This window comes from Archocentrus centrarchus, chromosome 10 (genome assembly GCF_007364275.1).
Source record: "Archocentrus centrarchus isolate MPI-CPG fArcCen1 chromosome 10, fArcCen1, whole genome shotgun sequence".
Taxonomy (NCBI): domain Eukaryota; kingdom Metazoa; phylum Chordata; class Actinopteri; order Cichliformes; family Cichlidae; genus Archocentrus; species Archocentrus centrarchus.
This window is the reverse complement of record NC_044355.1, coordinates 16,485,668-16,508,735: the sequence shown is the minus strand read 5'-3', so window position 1 is coordinate 16,508,735 and position 23,068 is coordinate 16,485,668. Positions and strand designations below refer to the sequence as shown.

The 23,068-nt window shown below is 40.1% G+C and overlaps 4 protein-coding genes across 12 annotated transcripts in view; all 4 read left to right on the top strand.

Annotated features, from left to right (window-relative positions):
• The window catches only part of LOC115787293 (protocadherin alpha-C2-like), a 195,950-nt gene that overhangs the window by 43,657 nt on the left and 129,225 nt on the right, over positions 1 to 23,068 (top strand). The window contains exon 1 of one of the 9 annotated variants that reach the window (XM_030739950.1): positions 10,433 to 12,852. The exons of the other annotated variants lie outside the window; for them this stretch is intronic. Coding sequence (XP_030595810.1) covers positions 10,507 to 12,852 — 2,346 coding nt within the window. The 5' untranslated portion in view covers positions 10,433 to 10,506. Of the gene's footprint in view, positions 1 to 10,432; positions 12,853 to 23,068 lie in introns of those variants that run through there. 9 annotated transcript variants of the gene reach the window in all.
• On the top strand, positions 370 to 2,733 carry LOC115787092 (protocadherin alpha-8-like). Its single transcript, XM_030739665.1, has one exon. The coding sequence runs from the start codon at positions 370 to 372 to the stop codon at positions 2,731 to 2,733; it is 2,364 nt and encodes a 787-aa protein (XP_030595525.1).
• On the top strand, positions 3,494 to 5,881 carry LOC115787091 (protocadherin alpha-8-like). The gene has a single exon (XM_030739663.1). It carries the CDS (start codon positions 3,494 to 3,496, stop codon positions 5,879 to 5,881), a length of 2,388 nt encoding a protein of 795 aa, XP_030595523.1.
• LOC115787090 (protocadherin alpha-6-like) lies at positions 7,315 to 9,816 on the top strand. Its single transcript, XM_030739662.1, has one exon. The coding sequence runs from the start codon at positions 7,444 to 7,446 to the stop codon at positions 9,814 to 9,816; it is 2,373 nt and encodes a 790-aa protein (XP_030595522.1). The 5' UTR covers positions 7,315 to 7,443.

Genomic DNA, 23,068 nt, shown 5'->3' with positions numbered 1-23,068 from the left:
ACTTATTTCCAACTACCCATCTATTTATGGTGACTGCATCCAAATAAGAATAACACATTAATTTCAACTTTCTATTACTCTTTCACAGGCTTCAAAATTTTCTGTAGTGAAGGTTCTGGTCACAAAGTGTCAGTATAATTGAAAGAGGCAGCATTAAACGTGCTTCCTGTTATTGCGTTTTGGTTTAGCCTCTTGGTACCGTCCCTATTCGGATATTACTACAGTCGTTTCTCAGCTTGGAATACAGTGATCGTGCTAATGTCTGTCTTAGGAAAAGGGTGATTATTCTTTACACGTGGACGTTTTGTATTTAATCATTGCAGCGCTATTTTACGCTTGCCCGTGACACTGATTATTTCGAGTATAACCATGGAACAAAGAAGACAGGAGAAAGGAATTGGTAAAGGATGCGTTGCCAGCGGCTTTGTTGTCATGTTTTTATGGAGCCTGGCCTCAGCGCAACTGAGATATTCGATCTCAGAGGAAACTAACGAGGGAACTGTGGTTGGAAATATAGCAAAGGACCTGGGATTAGATAAACGCACACTTAAAGCAAGGAAGTACAGGATTGTTTCTAGCGGCGCCGAGCCCCTTTTCCATGTAAATCAGAACGATGGCAACCTGTACGTGAGCCGGAAAATTGACAGGGAAGAGGTGTGCGCGCAGAGCAGTACGTGTGTGATAAATGTGAAAACTGTGCTAGAAAACCCACTGGAAGTCCATTACGTGGGAGTAGATGTGGTGGATATAAATGACCATTCTCCGGTTTTTCCAGAGTATGAGAAAATGCTGGAGATTTCAGAATCCGTTTTGCCCGGAGCACGATTTCAGCTAAAACCGTCACGGGATTTAGACAGTGGTCAGTTTTCTGTGCAGCAATATAAACTTAATCACAACGAACACTTCCGCTTGGAAGTGAGGGATAAAGGAGATGATGGTAAAATACCTATATTGGTTTTACAAAAAGCACTGGATAGGGAAGCAGCGCGAAGTCACTCCTTGGTGCTGACCGCACTGGATGGGGGGAAGCCTCCGAAATCTGGAAACATGAATATTTTAGTAAATGTTTTAGATGTAAATGATAACACGCCCATTTTCTCAAAGGATCTTTACTCGGTTATGCTCTATGAAAATGCTCCAGTAGGAACAGAAGTAATCCAAGTGAATGCAACGGATTTAGATGACGGTCAGAACGGAGAGGTAGTTTACTCATTTGGTAACAGTGTGAGTAATAATTTGTTTAATCTTTTTGGTATCGACCAATCAACAGGAAAGATAACTGTCAAAGGTCTGATAGATTACGAGCAAAAGGATAAATATGAAATTGAAATTCAGGCCTCCGATAAAAGTTTTGCTCCGTTGACTACGGAAAACAGTGTGATTATTGAGATTGTTGACGTGAATGATAACGCACCAGAGATTGAGCTTACCTCATTTTCCAGCTCCATCCCAGAAGATTCCAGAACTGGAACTACAGTAGCTCTTATCAGTGTAGATGATTTGGACTCTGGTCTTAATGGAAAAGTTATTTGCTCCATAGGAAAGGATGTTCCGTTTGCTTTAACACCATCTGTACAAGAAAAAATGTTTTCATTAGTGACCAAATCGCCTCTGGACAGAGAAATACAGTCACAATATGAATTGACAATAACCGCAAAAGACGCGGGTCAACCTTCGTTATCATCTGAAAAGACAATAAGCGTTGTGGTCTCAGACGTGAATGACAACAGTCCAGAATTTTCACTGAGCCCATATACTTTCTATGTGACTGAGGGTAATGATCCAGGCACTTCAGTATTTTCTGTTAAAGCCTCTGATCATGATGAGAATGAGAATGCGCGTATTTCTTATAGTATTGTCAGAGCTGTAAGTGAAGATAATAAAGTGACTTCATTTCTAAACATAAACTCTGAAAATGGGGAGATTTTTGCGCTTAAAAGTTTTGATTTTGAAACGCTGAAAACTTTCCAGTTCCAAGTTGTTGCCTCAGATTCTGGAACTCCGTCGCTCAGCAGCAACGTCACAGTCAAAGTGTTCATTCTGGATCAGAACGACAACGCTCCAGTCATCCTGTATCCACTCAGCTCCAACGGTTCTGCTGAAGGTGTGGAGGAGATTCCTCGCAATGCTAACGCAGGACACTTGGTGACCAAAGTCAGAGCCTATGATGCTGATATCGGATATAACGGCTGGTTGCTCTTTTCACTGCAGCAAGTTACTGACCACAGTCTCTTTGGTTTGGACCGCTATACAGGACAGATCAGAACACTTCGCTCATTCACAGAGACAGACGAGGCTGAGCATAAACTGGTCATACTGGTCAAAGACAATGGCAACGTTTCTCTCTCAGCAACAGCTACTGTGATTGTCAAACTTGTGGAGCCCAAAGAGGCTTTTGCAGCTTCTGATGTTAAAAGTACAGCAAAAGATGATGAGGACAATAATGTGACTTTTTACCTTATGATAACTTTGGGCTCTGTTTCTGTGCTTTTACTCGTCAGTATCGTTGTGCTGATTGCAATACAGTGCTCCAAATCCACAGACTATACTTCTAAATATCTGCCAGAGACAAATTATGATGGGACACTGTGTCACAGTATCCAGTACAGATCAGGAGAGAAGCGGTACATGCTAGTTGGACCCAGAATGAGCACAGGATCTACTATATTTCCGGGTCATGCAAATACGCTCGTGCTTCCTGATCGGAGAGGGGCATCTGAAGAGGTACAGTAAGGCATATTTATGGAGAAATTAAATGGTTTTTAGTGGCATGCTTTTTGCCAATTTATTCAGTTACTCTTTGTTTAAAACTGACTGCTAACCTGCCGTTTTCAATTGCAGTTGATATGACAAAAAACACTTCTGCGCTTTCAAACAGATCTTTAATTTCATATACCTGTTCTATCTTTTGTAACATTAGAGGAAAGTATTTTTATCGGCCGTTATTCACAATCCCTGGTGCTGACAATGTTTTGCTTTCATATCCCGATTTATTATTATAAGATAATATAAATCTTTTGTATATAAATATCAAATTGCTAGCGTTAAACGTTAATATGTGGACCCATCTAATGTCTTGCAGTCTGATTCTACTGTTGCCATTTTTAAAGATATTTAGCCAAAGAAGAAAACTTCATTTCAGATCCCTGTAAGCCTGTCAAAAACGTCGTAAAAAGTCCAGTTAAATAAACATGAAAATTTACCGTTCTGATGGAAACGGCTGCAGAAGCCTTGTTTTCCCTTGTAGTTAGCAGCGAGTTCGCTTGGTGTCAGTGTGCTGGCAAAATACCGACTTTAGCTTGTCTTCTTTGCATTTAGGTTCGATCTCTTTATTATGCTCTCAGTTCACCACAGACAATAAGTTGCTACCGTGCTGCGGTCCAGATTTCTTTCGTCTTTTGAAATAAGCAACTCGTTTGTACACACCTATTGGACTACTTTCTTACGACACTGTGAAATACACCGCGAGGGATTGATGGATTTTGTTTTAATCATGGGACAAAGAGGATGCGGACGGACATGGGCGAAAGGACGGAGGGTTGTGTGCTTGATCGCTGTGCTTTTGTGCAGTGTGACCTCAGCGCAACTGAGATATTCAGTTTCTGAGGAAGTAAAAGAAGGAACTGTGGTTGGAAATATAGCAAAAGATCTGGGATTAGAGAAAAGCACATTAAAAGGCAGGAAGTACCGGATTGTTACCAGTGCTACAGATCGTCTTTTTTATGTGAATCAAAACGATGGGAACCTGTACGTGAGCCGAAACATCGACAGGGAAGAGGTTTGCGAGGGGAGCAGTACTTGTATAATAAATCTGAAAACGGTGCTAGAAAACCCACTAGAAGTCCATTATGTTGCTGTAGAAGTGTTGGATTTAAACGACCATTCTCCCACTTTCCCTGAGAAAGAAACAACATTAGAAATTTTCGAGTCTGTGCTACCGGGGGTGCGGGTTCCGCTGCAACCTGCACGAGATCCAGACAGCGGCCCATTCTCTCTTCAGCTGTATAAACTTAGCTCTAATGACCACTTTCGTTTAGAAGTTAAAGATTCGGGAGACGACGGGAAAATACCCGTAATGATTGTTCAAAAACCTTTAGACAGAGAGACAGCAGGAAGTCACTCGCTTATACTGACGGCCGTGGATGGAGGTAAACCTCCAAAATCGGGTAATATGAATATTCTGGTAAATGTCTTAGATGTAAATGATAATGGTCCCGTCTTTTCAAAAGATTTTTACTCAGTGATGCTTGATGAAAATGCTCCGATAGATACCACAGTTATTCAGGTAAATGCAACAGATTTAGACGATGGGCCTAACGGAGATGTAGTTTATTCGTTTAGCAATAGTGTGAATCGTAAATTCTTTAAATTTTTTGAAATTAATCCAACAACAGGTGAGATAATCGTAAAAGGTTTACTAGATTATGAGGAAAAGGACAGATATGAAATTGAAATTCAAGCATCAGACAAGGGTCTGCCTCCAATGGCTGCACAAAAAAACGTCATTATTAAGATAAGTGACCTGAATGATAATGCACCTAAGATTGAAGTTACCTCATTTTCCAGCTCCATCCCTGAAGATTCCAGACCAGGAACTACAGTAGCTCTTATCAGTGTAAATGATTTGGACTCTGGTGTCAATGGAAAAGTTATCTGCAGTGTAAATGATGATGTCCCTTTCATTTTATCACCATCTTTACAGGACAAAATGTATTCATTAGTAACCAAATCCCCTCTGGACAGAGAGAAAGAGTCACAATATATGATAATAGTAGTTGCAAAAGATGCTGGCCAACCATCACTATCGTCTGAAAACACAATAAGTGTTGTGGTCTCAGATGTGAATGACAACAGCCCAGAGTTTTCACTGAGCCCATATACTTTCTATGTTACTGAGGGTAATGATCCAGGCAATTCAGTATTTTCTGTTAAAGCCTCTGATCATGATGAGAATGAGAATGCGCGTATTTCTTATAGTATTGTCAGAGCTGTAAGTGAAGATAATAAAGTGACTTCATTTCTAAACATAAACTCTGAAAATGGGGAGATTTTTGCGCTTAAAAGTTTTGATTTTGAAACGCTGAAAACTTTCCAGTTCCAAGTTGTTGCCTCAGATTCTGGAACTCCGTCACTCAGCAGCAACGTCACAGTCAAAGTGTTCATTCTGGATCAGAACGACAACGCTCCAGTCATCCTCTATCCACTCAGCTCCAACGGTTCTGCTGAAGGTGTGGAGGAGATTCCTCGCAATGCCAACGCAGGACACTTGGTGACTAAAGTCAGAGCCTATGACGCTGATATCGGATATAACGGCTGGTTGCTCTTTTCACTGCAGCAAATTACTGACCACAGTCTCTTTGGTTTGGACCGCTATACAGGACAGATCAGAACACTTCGCTCATTCACAGAGACAGACGAGGCTGAGCATAAACTGGTCATACTGGTCAAAGACAATGGCAACGTTTCTCTCTCAGCAACAGCTACTGTGATTGTCAAACTTGTGGAGCCCAAAGAGGCTTTTGCAGCTTCTGATGTTAAAAGTACAGCAAAAGATGATGAGGACAATAATGTAACCCTTTACCTCATGATAACTTTGGGCTCAGTTTCTGTGCTTTTTCTGGTCAGTATTATCGTGCTGATTGCAATGCAGTGCTCCAAATCCAAAGACTATACTTCTAAATATCTGCCAGAGACAAATTATGATGGGACACTATGTCACAGCATCCAGTACAGATCAGGAGAGAAGCGGTACATGCTAGTTGGACCCAGAATGAGCATAGGATCTACTATAGTTCCGGGTAGTCATGCAAATACACTTGTGCTTCCTGATCGGAGACGTACATCTGAAGAGGTAAGAAAGACAACTTTATTTAAAAGGTAGTTGTGAATTGGTTAATTTTTTTGAGAGTATTTCACAGTTCTCAGACATACCAACAGATATTGACAGAACACACACACACACACACACACACACAGACACACACACACACACACACAGACACACAGACACACAGACACAGACACACACACACACACACACACACACACACACACACACACACACACACACACACACACACACACACACACACACACACAGAGTATTAAATACAGATTATTTTGATATAAGTATGATTAAAGTACCGAATCGAATTGCCTCTTCATTGCAGCTAAATAGTAATAGAACAAACGTGTGTGCTGTGTATTCATCACGCACAGAATCTAGGGTGTTGTGTGTTGATGAGATTCTTGCTTTAGTTTGTTGGCCACCTGGTAAAGGGGTGATTTGTTAAAATCCCACATTAAACTGCTGTTATTGTGCTGTTTTATCTTAATGTTGATCCATTTTGCACTTGAAAGTGAAATTATCTAATAAATCAGAAAGAGCAAGTATTTCATATGATTATGACAGATTTAATTTTTAAAAAGTAATAAATAATTATATTTTATGACCTATAACACTTAAAACACTTTGGAGAACTGGGCACTTTTCAGGAGGATGTCCGTGAACAGTAGGCGTAGCAGGTGTAAAGGACTAGTGCGGAACTGAATTGTAGCACTGAACTTATTGGCTTTTATTTTAATAATAAAGAAACCACAGTGGTGATCTTTTAGAATGATGAACGTGGTCAAAGCAGTTTCTTTTTTTTTTTTTTTTTTTATAATCATGGCGTTTTGATTTTTGATGTTTAAAATATATTACCGCGAACTGACACATTCTTTAAATTCACATAATGTTGTTGGACAATTAAAGATATATAGAGCATGTTAATTCACTTTCCTTAACATTTAAGTGCGCTTCAGTTGTATCAGTTTGTCACTGCGCGCCTGCCTGTGGTCGGAAATGTTGCTGTCCGTAGTGCTGAAAGTTCTATCATTGGGAGCCGTTTTATTAGAAATAATGCAGAAATAAGCTATATAGATCGCTGAAGAAGGAACCTTACAAATAATAATAATTTTTATTTTTTTTGTTGCGTTTTTGGCCACAGCGGCTTTTGTAGACAGTGGAGAGAGACAGGTAATGGGGGAAAGATACAGGGGAAGACACGCGGGCAAATCAGGTATTCATTGTTAACATATCTCATTCTTAGCATACCAATGGCTTCCCTGTCTCAGTTGCCAAATGTATCTTTTGTGTGTGTGTGTATTTTGTTGATTTTACTATATTTTTAGATGGATGGTGCTGCAATAACGTTGCGCATCGCATGGTGTCGGTGTAATTACAGATGTTGTCTAGTGTTTTTTTGTCGTCACCAGTTAGCCCAACCCTGTAGTTTGGCATTCCATGCAAAGGGCTTGAACACGAAACTAGATCTTTGTTTTCCGGTGTCGTGTACACGAACGTTTAAGGGATGGAGCTCAGTTGGGAAATTAATCCGACTGCATTTTGGTTGTAAACGACACAATATTAGAACCTGCAGTCATAATTTTATCCTGTACATAATGGAACAAAGAGGACGCCCGGCGTGGATCGAACGATGGAGATACATAGTCTGCATGGGGGCTTTGGTAATGCTTTGGAGCGAAGCCTCGGCTCAGATCAGGTATTCGATCTCTGAAGAGGTAAAAGAAGGAAATGTTGTTGGGAACATTGCGAAAGACGTGGGGATTGATAAGGTTACGCTGAAAGAGAGAAAGTACCGCATTGTTGGCAGTTCAACTGAACCCCTTTTTCATTTGAATCAAGACGACGGTCTCCTGTATGTCAGTAGGAAAGTGGACAGGGAAGAGATTTGTGAACGAAGCAGCGATTGTGTAATAAACCTGAAAACAGTTCTAGAAAATCCTCTTGAAATCCATTATGTGGTCATAGAAGTGTTGGATGTAAACGACCACTCTCCCGTCTTTCCAGAGAAAGAGAAACGACTTGAAATATTTGAATCGACATTACCGGGTGCAAGATTTCAGCTGCAACCTGCACGTGACCCAGACGGTAGCCAGTTCTCTGTTCAGCAGTATAAACTAAGTCACAGTGATCACTTTCGTTTGGAGGTTAAGGAGAGAGATCAAGGTAAAATGCCCTTTCTGGTTTTACAGAAGCAGTTAGATAGAGAGGCTGCGAGAGAACACAAGCTTCTCCTTACAGCCATTGATGGTGGGAGGCCGGCCAGGTCTGGAACAACAGAAATACTAATTGAGGTACTCGATGTTAATGACAACGCACCTGTTTTTACACAGGATGCATACTCCGTTACGTTAAATGAAAATGCAGCGCCTGGCACGCTGGTTCTTCAGGTTAATGCGACAGATTTAGATATGGGCGGAAACAGTGAAATTGTTTACTCGTTTGGTAAGGAAGTGGCAATCAAACTGCAAAAATTATTTAACATAGACTCGAGCACGGGCGAAATTAAAGTTACCGGTGAAATTGATTATGAAGAAAATAAACGCTATGAAATTGATATACGAGCCTCCGATAAAGGCAATATCCCTTTATCAACAGACAAAAGTGTGATTATAAGAGTAATCGACCTGAACGATAACCCCCCTGAGATTGAAGTTACATCGTTTTCCAAGTCAGTTCCCGAGGACTGTAGGATTGGAACAACAGTAGCTTTGATCAGCGTGAATGATTTAGATTCAGGCTCCAATGGGAAAGTTTCCTGCTTCATACTGGACGATGTTCCTTTTGCTATTTCGCCATCCTTGCAAGATAATATGAACGCTATAGTGACCACCTCACTACTGGACAGAGAAGAAAAGTCTTTTTATGAACTTACAGTTGTTGCGAAGGATGCTGGTGTCCCATCACTTTCAAGTGAAAAGACAATAACTGTGGCGATATCAGATGTGAACGACAACAGGCCTCAGTTTTCACTGAGTCCCTATATATTTTACATTACCGAAAATAATGATTTAACGGCACTATTATTTTCAGTTAAGGCTTCTGATTCTGATGAAAGTGATAATGCCCGTATTTCATATCACATTCATCGAGACAACAGTGAAGGAAGCATTGGTTTGCTTTTAAATATTAACTCAGAAAGTGGCGCTATTATGGCGTTAAAAAGTTTTGATTTTGAAACACTGAAAACTTTCCAGTTCCAAGTTGTCGCCTCAGATTCTGGAACTCCGTCGCTCAGCAGCAACGTCACAGTCAAAGTGTTCATTCTGGATCAGAACGACAACGCTCCAGTCATCCTCTATCCACTCAGCTCCAACGGCTCTGCTGAAGGTGTGGAGGAGGTTCCTCGCAATGTCAACACAGGACAATTGGTGACTAAAGTCAGAGCCTATGATGCTGATATCGGATATAACGGCTGGTTGCTCTTTTCACTGCAGCAAGTTACTGACCACAGTCTCTTTGGTTTGGACCGCTACACAGGACAGATCAGAACACTTCGCTCATTCACAGAGACAGACGAGGCTGAGCATAAACTGGTCATACTGGTCAAAGACAATGGCAACGTTTCTCTCTCAGCAACAGCTACTGTGATTGTCAAACTTGTGGAGCCCAAAGAGGCTTTTGCAGCTTCTGATGTTAAAAGTACAGCAAAAGATGATGAGGACAATAATGTGACTTTCTACCTCATGATAACTTTGGGCTCAGTTTCTGTGCTTTTTCTCGTCAGCATCATAGTGCTGATTGCAATGCAGTGCTCCAAATCCACAGACTATACTTCTAAATATCTGCCAGAGACTAATTATGATGGGACACTGTGTCACAGCATCCAGTACAGATCAGGAGAGAAGCGGTACATGTTAGTTGGACCCAGAATGAGTATAGGATCTACTATAGTTCCGGGTAGCCATGCAAATACCCTTGTGCTTCCTGACCGGAGAGGGGCATCTGGGGAGGTAAGAATGTTTCTCTGAATTGCAATATCCCATTAAGTAAAATTAATATTAGTACTCCTCACTCAAAATTACTTAATATCATTCACGAGCGATATGTTTGACATATTTTTCACAGATTATAGGTCAGCAAGTCATTTACAACAGTTTAAGTACAGGCAATCATTTTCTGGCAATCACTTTTTGGCAGATGATCACTTTTTGGCACAACACCGGTGTTCAATCTGTATAATTGTGCATTTCAGCCGCCTTGATGCGTGTGGTTTGGCGCTATCTAAATAAAATGGATTTGAATTTAATTTAATGGAAAGTGTATTTTGAATTGATGTGGAGTGCACTTTTCCCATGTTTTTGCTTGTCTACTCATCAGGCAACTGAAGCGTTTAAACACTATAAACGCGGCAAAAGATAAGATTTATCACTAAGAATTTATTTGCACTGTAACATCAGCTCGCTTGGTGTCACTGCGTGTGAAAATGAACGACTCCCGACTGTACGTCCTCTACGTCAGTAGTGTAGTGCTACAGTATTTTGGGCCAGGATGCACTTGTGCTTTAGGGCGATGGCTTTAAATCTTTGATCCATCCGCAACATTATGTTTTGGTATCCTGGAATCTTTGGCTTTCATCAGTTCCGGCTTTTCGGTGTAATTCCATATTTAAATGTTTAACCGTCCTATTCCTTTTATTTTGCTTTATCTTTGAATTCGGCATGGCACGACGAGGACGCGGGGCATTGTTGGAGCGCCTGGTCATCTTTATTGTGTCTTTGGCTCTTATTTTGAATTCTTCTTCCGCACAGCTGCGATACTCCATCCCTGAAGAGCTTACCGTGGGTTCTGTTGTTGGGAATGTCGCTAAAGATTTAGGGCTGGATCACACTGCTTTGCATGCTAGAGGATTTCGCATCGTTTCTGGATCAACTGAACCCCTGTTTCAACTCAACAATAATGGGATTTTACACGTTAACCGAAAAATAGACAGAGAAGAGGTGTGTGAACGGATAGCCACCTGTATTCTAAACATAAAGACTGTGCTGGAGAATCCTTTAGAGGTACACTACGTCGGCATTGAGGTTTTAGATGCGAATGACCACTCTCCCACTTTCAGCATCAACGAGACGCATTTAGAGATATCAGAATCTGCTTTACCTGGGGCGCGATTTCAGCTACAAGGCGCCCGCGATCCAGATAGCGACATGTTTTCTATTCAACAGTATAAACTCAGCCAAAATGACCATTTTCGTTTGGAAGTTAAAGATAGAGAAGAGGATGGCAAAATACCGGTTTTGTTTTTACACAAAGCGCTCGACAAAGAGGCTGCGCGAATTCACAGATTACTCCTAACAGCAGTTGATGGAGGAAAGCCCGCTAGATCAGGAACGATGGAAATTACTGTTAATGTTTTGGATGTGAATGATAATATGCCAGTTTTTGCCAGAGAGACATACACTGCTGTACTTGATGAAAATTCACCTATTGGCACAACTATCATACAAGTAAATGCCACAGATTTAGATGATGGTTTAAATGGCGAAGTTATTTATTCATTTGGGAACAATGTAAATGACAAATTACGTCAGCTTTTTGAAGTTGATAGCAGTACAGGTGAAATTTTTGTCAAAGGGCTCATAGACTTTGAAGCAAAGGATAGATATCAAATTGACATTAAAGCTTCAGATAAAGGACCAGTCCCCTTGGCAACAGAAAAAAGTGTTAAAATAACTATTGTGGACTTAAATGACAACACACCTGAAATTGAGGTGACATCATTTTCAAGTGCAGTCCCTGAGGACTCCAAGCCTGGAACAACAGTAGCATTGATAAGTGTGAATGATAAGGATTCAGGTGTAAATGGAAAAGTGATCTGTTCTGTAAGTCAGGATGTACCTTTCACATTAACACCTTCATTACAAGAAAATATGTACTCTTTAGTCACCAAATCATTGCTGGATAGAGAGCATCAGTCCAAGTATCATGTAACAATAGTTGCAAAAGATGCTGGGGAACAGCCTTTGTCATCTCACAGGTCAATAACTGTGACAATATCAGATGTGAATGACAACAGTCCAGAATTTTCAACAAACCCATATATTTTTTATGTTACTGAGAATAATTCTGCTGGAGGCTCTTTATTTTCTGTCAGTGCTCATGATGATGATGACAGAGATAATGCTCGTATATCATACAATATTGTGAGACGTGGGTATGAAAAATTAACATCATTTCTAAACATAAACTCTGAAAATGGAGAGATTGTGGCACTGACAAGTTTTGATTTTGAAACACTGAAAATGTTCCAGTTCCAAGTTGTTGCCACAGATTCTGGAACTCCATCACTCTGCAACAACGTCACAGTCAACGTGTTCATTCTGGATCAGAACGACAACGCTCCAGTCATCCTGTATCCACTCAGCTCCAATGGTTCTGCTGAAGGTGTGGAAGAGATTCCCCGCAATGTCAATGCAGGACACTTGGTGACTAAAGTCAGAGCCTATGACGCTGATATAGGATATAACGGCTGGTTGCTCTTTTCACTGCAGCAAGTTACTGACCACAGTCTCTTTGGTTTGGACCGCTATACAGGACAGATCAGAACACTTCGCTCATTCACAGAGACAGACGAGGCTGAGCATAAACTGGTCATACTGGTCAAAGACAATGGCAACGTTTCTCTCTCAGCAACAGCTACTGTGATTGTCAAACTTGTGGAGCCCAAAGAGGCTTTTGCAGCTTCTGATGTTAAAAGTGCAACAAAAGATGATGAGGACAATAATGTAACCCTTTACCTCATGATAACTTTGGGCTCAGTTTCTGTGCTTTTTCTCGTCAGTGTTGTCGTGCTGATTGCAATGCAGTGCTCTAAATCAACAGACTATAGTTCTAAATATCTGCCAGAGACTAATTATGATGGGACACTATGTCACAGCATCCAGTACAGATCAGGAGAGAAACGTTACATGTTAGTTGGACCCAGAATGAGTATAGGATCTACTATAGTTCCGGGTAGTCATGCAAATACCCTTGTGCTTCCTGATAGGAGACGTACATCTGAAGAGGTAAGAAAGACAACTTTATTTCAAGGTATTTATGGTATTAATGCTAACAAGGGATGAGAAATTGATCCCACTAAAATACGTCTGAATAAGCTACTGGACAGAAATTGATAAGCACATGAAATGAATCCCTGTATGAAATGAGGAGCCGGGTTTAGTTTCTGGTTTACATGTGGTTGCACTGTAGGTTCTCACACAGTCCAGACTGTTCACTGATAACCAAATTTACCTGCAGTATGTCACATCCATACCTTAATACTGTCCTTTTAAAGTTTAACATCTAATCAATCTCAAGAAAATACTAAAGCCTTTATTTTATTCCTTTTAATGCTGTGTACTTTTAGCTCATCAAATTTGTCATGAACAGGAGATGCTGCTGTATGTAATGACATCTAACCCACTCTAGAGTAGTGAAAAAAATTGGACTCCATTTTTAAAAATGGTTCATATCAGTAACCGCTGACCTTCTGTTTTAGCTTATTCTGAAAACATCAAATGTGATTTGAAACAAATATATACAGGAATGGTTGCTCCTACATAAAGTGTTAAAGCTTGTTTTGTTTTTTAAATATTCAATATTTGAGCTACCTCATCTGGCTTTCGGTAATGTTTGTAATGCACAAATATCCAGGTAGTCACTTGAAAAACACACACTAGTGTGTTTCACATGTACTTATGTCTGAGTTTAGAGAAACTGCAACCTTTGCGTTGCACATGCTTGTTTTTTCCCCTCTTCTTATATTGCATCTATATATCTATCCTGTCTATGAGAGATGTTACATGTGTTTAAAGTGAATGATTGGCTAGGAGATTTCTTGAGGTCTGTGCCTGCTGATGCTGTTGAGGTGATTCAGTGGGCCAAGAACGGTTGGAGTTAAGCCAGAGAGGAGCTGAGAGAGCCTGAGGCGGGTGTGCAGTGCATCACAATGTGCAGCCAGTCAGGTGGGGTTGCTTCAGCAAGAATCTGATTTCATTCCAGCACTGAAAAGCAAGCAGTATTCATTTTTGATATCTTTTATTTGATTGGCTTGTTGTGCTTTGGACTTGAAAAATAGTGATATAGAAGAATATATATCCAGCACACTACAAGCTTCAGAATGCATGATCCCTTTTGACTCACAAAAAATAGGTCATATTTTATCACATGTGTGAAGGTCTGCAAGCTAGACTTCCGGGCTGATTCTCCTTTGAACACTGTGTTGCCCATAGCAACACACTGGGAGATCCACCTCTCAGACTCTACTGGTTTCCACAGACTAACATGCACTCAGTGGTCTTAGCAACAGCAGTGGAAGAGGATGAATGAGGGAGGGATGTGGAAATGAGTAGAACAGAGTAGGGGGAGGGGATGTGGCTTTTGTACAGCTCGTCTGTAGAAACCTCACAATATTTAATGAGAATTGGTTTATTTATAAACAAACATGTAGATTATGATGCTGGATTCATCACTGTAAACCAAGCAGCAGATGGTGCAGATATTGAAGAAATAGTGAAGGTGGGAATAAAGCTTAAAATAGCTTTTAATTAGATACTTTGTAGTATGGGGGACAATCTATTCTCCCAAATAACTAGGTCAACTTTAGATTTCCTACCTCGGAAACAAATCACACAAAAAAAAGCATATTTGAAGTATCAATAAATATGTCTGTGCTGAAAGCTGATGGTATATGGTATAACCCACTGAGCAGCATGTGATATAAAGCAGCAAGCTAGAGGAGTGTATAAATACAAGGAGGCAAATGATCAGTTCAGATTCTGAGTAAGAGAGGGTAGACACACTTTCTCTGCAGTTCATGTGTCCAGATTTATTTAGCTCTATTTCGCCCTCTCTATGTATGTGTGCGTGAATGAATATTTTATGTGCTTGTGTCCGTGTGTGGGTGTGAGAGAGACTGAATTCAGGCATTGTGTGTGTTGCAGTACGGTAGTAGTGCTAAGCTGTGCCTGGACAGCAGATGCCCAGAAAAGATGCAATTAAAAATGAGTGCATCTCATTAAAACTAACAAGTGCATGGAAATGTCATTGGAACGCACAGACTGTGAGCTGATTGCATGTATTTTAAAGAATTATAGTCTTTTTTTTCTGTGCCATGATAGTTTGCTTTTTAATAATTTAATAACAAATAGATGGAAAGAGGAGAAGATGTGCTGCAGTTACTATAATGCAAGCATGTGGGATGCACCTTGGTTATATGATAAATCAACACATGTTAATGTGTGTATTACTATTGCAACAACAGCTGAAAAAAATGTACTTCTACTGTTTGATCTTGCTAATTTTAATTTTCATTAAAATCAGCAGGATCAAGGAGACTGTAAACTGTATGCAGTTTTCATTCTGTATGCTCTCTTCTGTGGGGGTGTGGCTGCTTGCTCCAGTGGCTTTGTCTGTTTGCTTGGCTAGCTCAGCAGGTCTGTGCAATTGTGTTTACATGCTGAGTGTCTCCACAAAATATCATCCACAGTGCAATGACCTCAGTGTGTATGTTGCATTTATAAAATAGGTGAGAGTATGTTCCTCATTAAACTGTATTCATTGTAATAGGGAAAGCTGTAAGAAAGCAATTGTGTACAGCAGGAGTTATTTATTCTGTGTAGTCATTTCAGCAGCTTGAGATAATTTACCTTATTTTTTGTGGCTTCTCTTCTGCATTTACACATAAAATGCTGACAACTCAGCAGTCATCTCACACTTCACTGTCCTTGTCTTTGATTTCTTTCTTTTTCTGCACCTACAGTATCCCCTCATTTACATTTTATGAAAACAGTTAAAAAAAAAACCCCGTCTGTTTTGTTTCACATTCCATTTGTTGTATTTGGCCTTCTTTTGTTAGATACAGTAACATGTGTGTTCAACTGCTATATAATTCTATGCAGTACTCCCCATTCTGCCTCTGCTCTGAAGACTGCTTATCCTGCCTCTGTTTTTGCAGCTGCTCTCTCTCTCTCTCTCTCTCTCTCTCTCTCTCTCTCTATCTATCTCTTGGTCTTGCTCTCACTCTCTCGTTCTTTCCCCTTTCATACTGCTACAGCTCTCGGTTGTTCCCTTCCCCCTTCCCTCTCTTGGCCTCCTTTTCCCACTTTCTTCTTTCTGACCTTCCTCTCCTCCTTCATACGGTGCACTTCTTTATGTCCCGGTCGTTCTCTGACTTGCTTTCTGCAATCTTTCTCATCTCTGGTTATGCCACATGCTCTTAAGCTGTGTGCTGCTGTGTTTCATGCCTGTAGGGTCATGGCAGTGGATGCTGCATGTGCTGTTGTGTGTCAGTAGGGCACATTCTCCCTTATTGCTCCAGCTTTGTATGAGGATGCCGCCACTCGCATCGAGGTCAACAGCAGTGATGGTAATCTAATTTGCACACATAGTGCAGTACAGCAAAAACAGCTACCATCTTTATGTTCACACTTCACACATGCACACTTGTGCCCATAGACACACATGCAACATCATAACGCAGGTTTTCACATACTATGCCTAATCCTCTTCAATGAAAAGCATTTTCACAGAAAAATGGGATGGGGGGGTGTATGGATAATGAGAGAAGTAAAGAACAAGAAAACAGAGCATAAGGAGAACACACTCCCTTGGTGACTGACAGAGAGAAACATAGGTAAACCAACTGTGAGACCATTATGTCAAGCTGAAAACCAAATACCAGATGTCCTGCATCAAATATCAGATGCCCTGCACTGAGTAAAAATTATTTGCAATATTTCAATGGCTTGTTTTAGTGATTTATAAGTTTCTTCCAAGTAAACTCTCATGTGTTTCATAAACTAGAAAATTGTCCCTAAGAGCTCCAGACTAAATGTTCACCACAGGGATGCAACTGGTACAGATGACAGCTTACAACATGCATATGATCTCACCCTGTGTTCCTTTGTACAGATTACATACCCTGATTCAGGAAATAAAGGAGCAGACAAGGACTGGGGGAGTTTGTAGGGTGGATCAACACCTTGGGCTCTTTGTGACGTTCTTCCCACAATCACTAAGCAGTTTTTGCACAGTGGTGGGGTCCATTGTCCTGCTGGGGCAGGCTGCAACCTCTGGGGGTGTTACTGACATCAGGGGGTGTGCTTGCTCTGTATTGATGTTAAGGTGGGTGCTATAGGTAACGTTACATTCACATGAATGCCATAACCCAAGGTGTCTGAGCAGCAGTGTAACAAAGTGAACAATATTACTCATTATACCTGTCTGTGCTTTTAATGTTAAAGTTTTTTGTTTCATTGTTTAACAGTAGGACTAATTTTAGTGACTGTATCACTTTTTTCTTGTTCAGGATACCATGTAGTACATAAAATGAATGCTTTATTTTTATTTTATAAGAACAGATATTGTTTTTTTATTCTGTTTTTTCTGACTTTAGCCTTTTCTCCGATGCTGCTGTTGTAGAAAGTCATATTGCAGCAGACAGAACTTTCTTAACAGTAGGCCTTTATTACAGAGAAGCAAGGCATCAGTCTTCAGCAGGCCCAAAATGACTGGAGGCATACTTTTTGTACAGGAATCTTATCACATAAACATCCTATAGCTGGTAGAATCAATCTGGTTGTTTTAACTAAATGTCCCATGTCCAGGGGAATTCACCCAAATTCATTATTTTCATTTGCAGTCAGTATGCTTTATTTCTCAGTGGAGCAAGGTCAAGATGTCTTGGCTGAGCAAAGACCTTCTTCCTGTTAAGCAACTCAACACATCTGTGATTCTGCAGTCCTCAGTGGAAAACACACATACACCAGCAGGCGAAAACATACAAGAAAGGGATAAAGGCAATGGAATGCTTTTTATTAGAGGAAAAGGCACTTTAAAAATACAACACTGCTCTGCAAACTTTGCAAAATCTCTACTTACTTTGTTTCTCTTAATGCTACATCTTGAGTTTTATTCACTGCAACTCCTGCTAATGTTGCTTAACTTTGTTTCATTTCCCCTGTAGTTGAAAGTCCTTACATAAGCCCTTACACCTCGCATGTTTTTAATTATATTTTTTGCTGACAATACTGAGTAGATTCAGAGTGTCATTACTTTTTGTCATTTGTTTTTTGATTCATTGATTTTATTTTTATTTTTAAAGTGCAGTCACTTACAGTTGACTGAGATTTATTTTTTCACAACAGAATAATTGATGTGGCTCTGTGGAGAAACTGAATTAACACTTTAACTATTAGTCTTGAACTGAGGTACATAATGTGCACGTCTTCCAGAGGTTGCTGAACAATTTGGTACCTGGGCTAATACTATATGTACTTTTCCTGTGTGTTTGTGGCACTGGTGAGTGCTTGTGTTCATATCAGTATTTCTTCTTTGCAGACATTTAGGTGATATGGTGTTGATAAGTCAAGAGTTTGCTGTTGTTCATGTCAGCAAGCACTGCTGCAGTGCAGCTTTTAGCGTTCTTTGTCAATAAGCTGTTTGTTCATCTCTGTGTAGTGCTGCACTTTGAACATAGAGTGGCAGAGAAGGGCTGAACAATGATGCGACATCTCTTTCTATGTCAACTCAAACTCAATTATTTAACTCTAACTTTGAGTCTTGTTTATGAAATTTTAAATCCTGCTTTTTCATATGTTTAATACATGACACTCACTGCAGTTTCAACCACTCAGCCACTCATAACCTTATTTGATGGAGACTATATAAAAATCACAATAATTCAACTAGAAACCTGAGAAGCAGATGTCCTGGATTTTTTTTCAGTTGCCTCTGGGCTAACAGGGCAAAATCAGAGTCAGTGGGGGAAAAAATTAATTGCAGGCTGCATTCACAACTGTGGGGCAAGACTCCTTGGCACAGCTCCTTTAGCTCGTCATTTGTAGAACATGATGAGCCATGTGTAGCTTTAATGTGAATTGGTGCAAGCTAGTTGATACTCTTCAGTATTTGGGTCAGACTTTCTTTAGCGTTGATAAAGGGACTTGCAAATCAAATTTATCTGCATGTCCAGCAAATCTGACCATTCAGTCACAGCAAATCATAAAGACAACTAGCGCAAAAAAAAAAAAAAAAGTCTTCATCACTCCTATGTATTTCATTCCTACTGCGTGAAAAGGTCTGACCTTTTTTCCTTTCTACCACTTGGTTATATAAGCCATCAGTTTCATTATCTCTCAGTCCATTGACTCATGACTCGCCTCTGTGGATGAGTCCCATAAGTTGGACCTTGCTACTCTTATTTTAGAATCACTCTGCTGCAGCTGAATCAATGCACTGGGGCCTTTCTCCAGGGTTTTAGCTGGGTCAGCTTCTTTAAGCATTAAAAACATTACCCTAAAAACCAAAAATGAATAAAACACTAAAATACACTGCATACACTATCTCTATATTTCCCTTGAGCTTCTTTCTTAACAACATGAACTTAGCATTGCATTTTGATGATTTGCTCTCTGTCAGAGTCTCTTAACAATGATTTACTTTGCTAACAATAGTTATTTTAATACACCCATAATGCTGAACAGTACTTAAGTCTATCTGTATATGTCTGCTTCTTGTAATGCAGAGTGCTTGGTAGCTTTGTTAAGTGCACTTAGCCATGTGCTGTGTTTACAAGTTGTTTGTTCCTCTTTTTTCCTGAATCAACAGAAATCAGAACAGATGCTGGTCTGTGCTGCTGTTGTTTGGCATCAGTGCTCATACAGCCAGAACATCTGCTGCTGTGCTTAGGTCATCATGGCATGCTCGGAGGATTGAACTGACTGACAGGTCAGGGCAAGGATACATGCAAGACAGCCAGCCATTAAGCAGAAAACTAGTGAAGACACAGCTGGCTTAAAAGCCACTTTAAATTGATCCTGTACCAAACCTAAAAACAGGATAATGAAGTGTCCTTAGATCTAGATTTAGGGAATGGGGGATGTGAATTGTGAGAAAAAGCATGAATGGATGAGGAAAATCCAGAATCGGCTGTTTCAATATTGGATGCAGCCTTGCTAAGAGGATTGTCTTCTTATCCTTGCACTGCTCACTGTGGGGTAAATGGGGTAAATGGGGTATACAGTCACATATGACATATACTTGTCTAATTAATACCGTATGCTGTGCTTATTTGTTGCCACACATGGATGGAATCAGATGTTGAATGTTCAATCTTTAGCTGCAGGGTTCCTCTTCCCCGTGTGGCTATTTGCCTTGCCTAGTTCCCTCACTAAACATCTTAGCTAAAGTCAGTACCTTGTGTATTCTTATTTCTCTCTGAATATTCAATATTCAATATTCCAGCTTTATATGTGCTAATGGATTATTTAACATAACCAGAATCCAACTCTTTTTTTTTTCCACCTTAAAAATGTAGATTCAATTCAATTCAATTCAATTTTAATTATATAGCGCCAAATCACAACAAACTGTCGCCTCAAGGCGCTTTGTATTGTGGGTAAAGACCCTACAATAATACAGAGAAAACCCAACAGTCAAAACGACCCCCTATGAGCAAGCACTTGGCGACAGTGGAAAGGAAAAACTCCCTTTTAACAGGAAGAAACCTCCAGCAGAACCAGGCTCAGGGAGGGGCAGTCATCTGCTGCGACCGGTTGGGCTGAGGGGAGAGAAAGACATGCTGTGGAAGAGAGCCAGAGATTAATATCAATTAATGATTAAATGCAGAGTGGAGTATAAACAAAGTAAATAAGGTGAATGAGAAACAGTGCATTATGTGAACCCCCCAGCAGACTAGGCCTATAGCAGCATAACTAAGGGATGGTTCAGGGTCACCTGATCCAGTCCTAACTATAAGCTTTATCATAAAGTTTTAAGCCTAATCTTAAAAATAGAGAGGGTGTCTGTCTCCCGAATCCAAGCTGGAAGCTGGTTCCACAGAAGAGGCACCTGAAAGCTGAAGGCTCTGCCTCCCATTCTACTCTTAAGTATCCTAGGAACCACAAGTAAGCCAGCAGTCTGAGAGCGAAGTGCTCTGTTGGGGTGATATGGTACTATGAGGTCTTTGAGATAAGATGGTGCCTGATCATTCAAGACCTTGTAGGTGAGGAGAAGAATTTTAAATTCTATTCTAGATTTAAAGGGAGCCAATGAAGAGAAGCCAATATGGGAGAAATATGCTCTCTCTTTCTAGTCCCTGTCAGTACTCTAGCTGCAGCATTTTGGATCAGCTGAAGGCTTTTCGGGGAGCTTTTAGGACAGCCTGATAATAATGAATTACAATAGTCCACCCTAGAAGTAATAAATGCATGAATGAGCTTTTCAGCATCACTCTGAGAAAGGATATTTCTAATTTTAGAAATATTGCGCAAATGCAAAAAAGCGGTCCTGCATATTTGTTTAATATGTGCATTGAAGGACATATCCTGGTCAAAAATGACTCCAAGATTTCTCACAGTGTTACTGGAGGCCAAAGTAATGCCATCCAGAGTAAGTATCTGGTTAAATGGTAAATGGTAAATGGACTAGTTCTTATATAGCGCTTTTCTACTCAATCAGAGCACTCAAAGCGCTTATACAACCATGTTTCTAAGATTTGTGGGGCCGAGAACAAGAATTTCAGTTTTATCTGAATTTAGAAGCAGGAAATTAGAGGTCATCCAGGCCTTAATATCTTTAAGACATTCCTGCAGTTTAACTAATTGATGTGTGTCATCTGGCTTCAGTGATAGGTAAAGCTGAGTATCATCTGCATAACAATGAAAATTGATGCAGTGCTTTCTAATAATACTGCCTAAGGGAAGCATGTATAATGTAAATAAAATTGGTCCTAGCACAGAACCCTGTGGAACTCCATAATTAACCTTAGTGTGTGAAGAAGACTCCCCATTTACATGAACAAATTGGAGTCTATGAGATAAATATGATTCAAACCACTGCAGTGCAGTACCTTTAATACCTATAGCAAGCTCTAATCTCTGTAATAAAATGTTATGGTCAACAGTATCAAAAGCTGCACTGAGGTCCAACAGGACAAAAACAGAGATGAGTCCACTGTCAGAGGCTCTAAGAAGATCATTTGTAACCTTCACTAATGCTGTTTCTGTACTGTGATGAATTCTGAAACCTGACTGAAACTCTTCAAATAAACCGTTCCTCAGCAGATGATCAGTTTAGCTGTTTTACAACTACTCTTTCAAGAATCTTTGAGAGAAAAGGAAGGTTGGAGATTGGCCTATAATTAGCTAAGACAGCTGGGTCAAGTGATGGCTTTTTAAGTAGAGGTTTAATTACAGCCACCTTGAAGGTCTGTGGTACATAGCCAACTAATAAAGACTGATTGATCATTTTTAAGATTGAAGCATCAATAATTGGAAAGACTTCTTTGAACAGTCTAGTAGGAATGGGATCTAACAAACATGTTGCTGGTTTGGAGGAAGTAACTATTGAAGTTAACTCTGAAAGATCAACTGGAGCAAAAGAGTCTAAACAAATACCAGCAGTGCTGAAAGCAGCCGAACATGAAGAATAATCTTTGAGATGGTTATGAATAATTTTTTCTCTAATGTCTAAAATTTTATTTGTAAAGAAATCCATGAAGTCACTACTAGTTAAAATGAAAGGAATACTCGGCTCTACAGAGCTCTGACTCTTTGTCAGCCTGGCTACAGTGCTGAAAAGAAACCTGGGGTTGTTCTTATTTTCTTCAATTAATGATGAATAGCAAGATGTCCTAGCTTTACGGAGGGCTTTTTTATAGAGCAACAAACTTTTTTCCAGGCTAAATGAGCATCTTCTAATTTAGTGAGACGCCATTCCCTCTCCAGCTTTCGGGTTATCTGCTTTAAGCTGTGCGTTTGTGAATTATACCACGGAGTCAGGCACTTCTGATTTGAAGCTTTCCTTTTCAGAGGAGCCACAGTATCCAAAGTTATACGCAGTGAGGATGTAAAACTATTGACGAGATAATCGACCTCACTGGGAGCAGAGTTTAGGTAGCTGCTCTGCACTGTGTTGGCACATGGCACTGAAGAGCATAACAATGAAGGAATTAGATCCTTAAACTTAGTTACAGCACTTTCAGAAAGACTTCTACTGTAATAAAACTTATTCCCCACTGCTGTGTAATCCATTAAAGTAAATGTAAATGTTACTAAGAAATGATCAGACAGGAGGGGGCTTTCAGGGAATACTGTTAAGTCTTCAGTTTCTATGCCATATGTTAGGACAAGATCCAGAGTATGATTAAAGTGGTGGGTGGGCTCCTTTACATTTTGAGAGAAGCCAATTGAATCTAACAATAGATTAAATGCAGTGTTGAGGCTGTCATTCTCAGCATCT